Source organism: Otolemur garnettii, unplaced genomic scaffold (genome assembly GCF_000181295.1).
Source record: "Otolemur garnettii isolate 467f Iridium unplaced genomic scaffold, OtoGar3 scaffold00013, whole genome shotgun sequence".
Lineage (NCBI taxonomy): Eukaryota > Metazoa > Chordata > Mammalia > Primates > Galagidae > Otolemur > Otolemur garnettii.
Window position 1 is genome coordinate 455831 of NW_003852408.1, and position 2515 is coordinate 458345.

The 2515-nt window shown below is 51.2% G+C and overlaps 1 protein-coding gene across 1 annotated transcript in view; it reads right to left on the reverse strand.

Moving 5' to 3' along the window:
- The window catches only part of SAG (S-antigen visual arrestin), a 30549-nt gene that overhangs the window by 6129 nt on the left and 21905 nt on the right, over positions 1-2515 (reverse strand). The window contains exon 12 of the mRNA XM_012802157.1: positions 728-805. Within this exon, the coding sequence (XP_012657611.1) occupies positions 728-805 (78 nt within the window). The remainder of the gene's footprint in view (positions 1-727; positions 806-2515) is intronic.

Sequence of the window (2515 nt, forward strand, 5' to 3'; positions counted from 1 at the left end):
AGGCAATCACCCTGCTTCAGCCTGCATCAGAGCTGGGACTGACTCCAGATACGTGCCGCCACGCCTGGTGAATTTTGTTTTCTTAGAGACAGGGCCTTGTTTTGTTACCCAGTCTTGTCTTGAACTCTTAGCCTCAAGTGATCCTTCTACTTCAGCTTCCCAGAGCGCTGGGATTGAAGTTTTTCCCTTTTAATGAGATTAAAGAAATGGACAAAATTGGCTTCCCAGGAAAATGGAAACCTGTTTCCTTGGAGCTTCGAGATACTGGCACTCTTATAGGAAAAGGAGACCCCAAATCCTGTGATTACATGTTTGGGAAGGGAAAGGAAGGGAAGGTCCCCCCTTTATGGATGGATGCCTCCTAAGAAGCAAATAACTGAAGATTTACTGAGAGTTCATTTTACAGCCGTGACTAGTTTTCTGAAGCACAATGTAACACTCGACTAACTAACGTTCATTCCTGCCTATCTACTTCTACCACCTGGGCACATGCACACCCGTGTTTGCAAAGTGGCACCAGCAGTGCGCGTGTTTCACAGTCTGCTTTTCTACCTTCTCCCACATGACATTGTATCAGACAAAGTTGTGAAAGTGGACAAATAAAGTCTCTCCCAAACTCTTCTTGGTCATCGGCTGAAGCTGTGGGCTTTTCTTTGTTTTCTGCCTTCCAGTCACTCAGGAAGGGAATGACCAAGAGCAGACTGAGCACTGGCTCTCGGACACTTACCCTGACACCGTGAGCTTCACCTTGATCTGGTAAGATACCAGGATCCCCAGGACGGTTCGATCTATGCCCTCCTTAATGCTGCAAAGAGAAGGAAGGAGAAGGATGCAGACAGCAGAGAGCAAGGAGCAGGCAGTGACCTCCCACCCGGGTGACTGTCACGGAGGCAGCTCCCCCAGGAATTGGTGAACCCCGCCCAGCTACCAAAGTCCTGGGACTTCATGTGTCTGACAACTCCCAGGACGTCCCCTAGAAGTCCACAGAGGGTGCGCTGGGCTTCTGCCCCTTCCCCAAGCTCCACCTCCACTGATACTCCTGCACCTGATCATCCTGCCCAAACTACCACCCCTGGAAGTCACTGAGTCTTCCCACAGGTGTTGCCTGCCTGGATTTTCTCAGCAATTTATCTCCTATATGCTAGGGTCCTCCTGACAGATCTTTGGGGTTCCAGCTTTAGCAGGGCACGCTGGGCAGCCTTTGCCCTGGTCCTTGGCTGTGCCCCAGCAACCTCTATGCACCTGCCTTGCCAATCACAAACCTGCCCTGGAACAGCCTCCTTTGCTCCTGCCCCCCAAGACCTCAAGTTGAAGCACCCACCCCCACCCCCCACACATACACTTTGCAAAGCCTTCCTGGACGCTTGCAGGCAGCAGTGGGGGGCGGGGGGCCCACTCTGTGTTCCACTCCTGGGAAAAGGCATATGGACCCTCTATGACAGCCTCATCAAAGGGAATCCTGATCGTTCTTGGCCAGGCCCAGCAGCTCTGTGTCCCAGCACCCAGTATTGGGCCTGGCACCAATGTTTTTTGTTTTTGTTTTATTTTGTTTTGTTTTCCAATCAATGTTTAAGTGAATGAACAGGGTGCATGAGATTCTCCATTGTGTCCCCAAACAGAGGGCAGTGTGACTTTCCTCAACAAAAACTTCATTCCAGATTCTACTAATAGGCATCGAATTCCTACTCTCTGGCAGGCACGGTGCTGGGTACGTCATCACAGATCTTATTGAGTGTGAGCTAACGTGGAGGGTATAAGTATTCCAGAATGTCTAATAGCAGGAGTTATGGCACAGAGAAAAGATCACGAAAACCTAGATATTGACAGGACAGTGTGAATGACAGTGGAGAAAGCTGGAGGAACCTGGAGGCTGGAGGATGTGCTGACAGCTCTGGGAAGGGGCCTGAGGTGGCCACTAGGCACGGCTGGGCCAGGAAGAAGATATCAGCCCAGGGGGCCTCTGACAGGAGACACCTTGGACCGGTGCTTCCAGGACAGCACTCTCCAAAGAACTCCCTCAGCTTACTGCCTAGAGCGCCTTTAAAAGAGGACAAGACACTTGATAATCAGAACCTTAAATAAAGGCAGAATCAGTATGTTACAAAAAAAAGGACAAAACACCTTTATTTCTTGACGTCCACCTGCTTTATGCCTAATGTTCACTATTCACTACCCCATTGGTCTCAGAGAATGTGAGTGTTGGGGTCACAGGGTCAAACACACCAGCACCTTGCCCACCAGCATCGCCTCAGGGTGGTGTACTGGGCCACTGAGGGAGCCCTCAGCACATCTATGGGGAGGAGTAGCAAGCAGGCCTTGAACCTAGGTCTCCTACCATGGACACGCCCCAGAGAAGGAGCCTGGAAGGACGGCCCGGAACAGCCCGATGCTGCCTTTGGAGCCTCCCTGCACAGTCCCAGCTAGATCTGGCCCCGGGACTCGGCCTGCGGTTCTCTGAGTCAGGGTTAGCAAATCAGTGCTTATTTTCCTTAAATTTAATTACACCTGCAGCCAT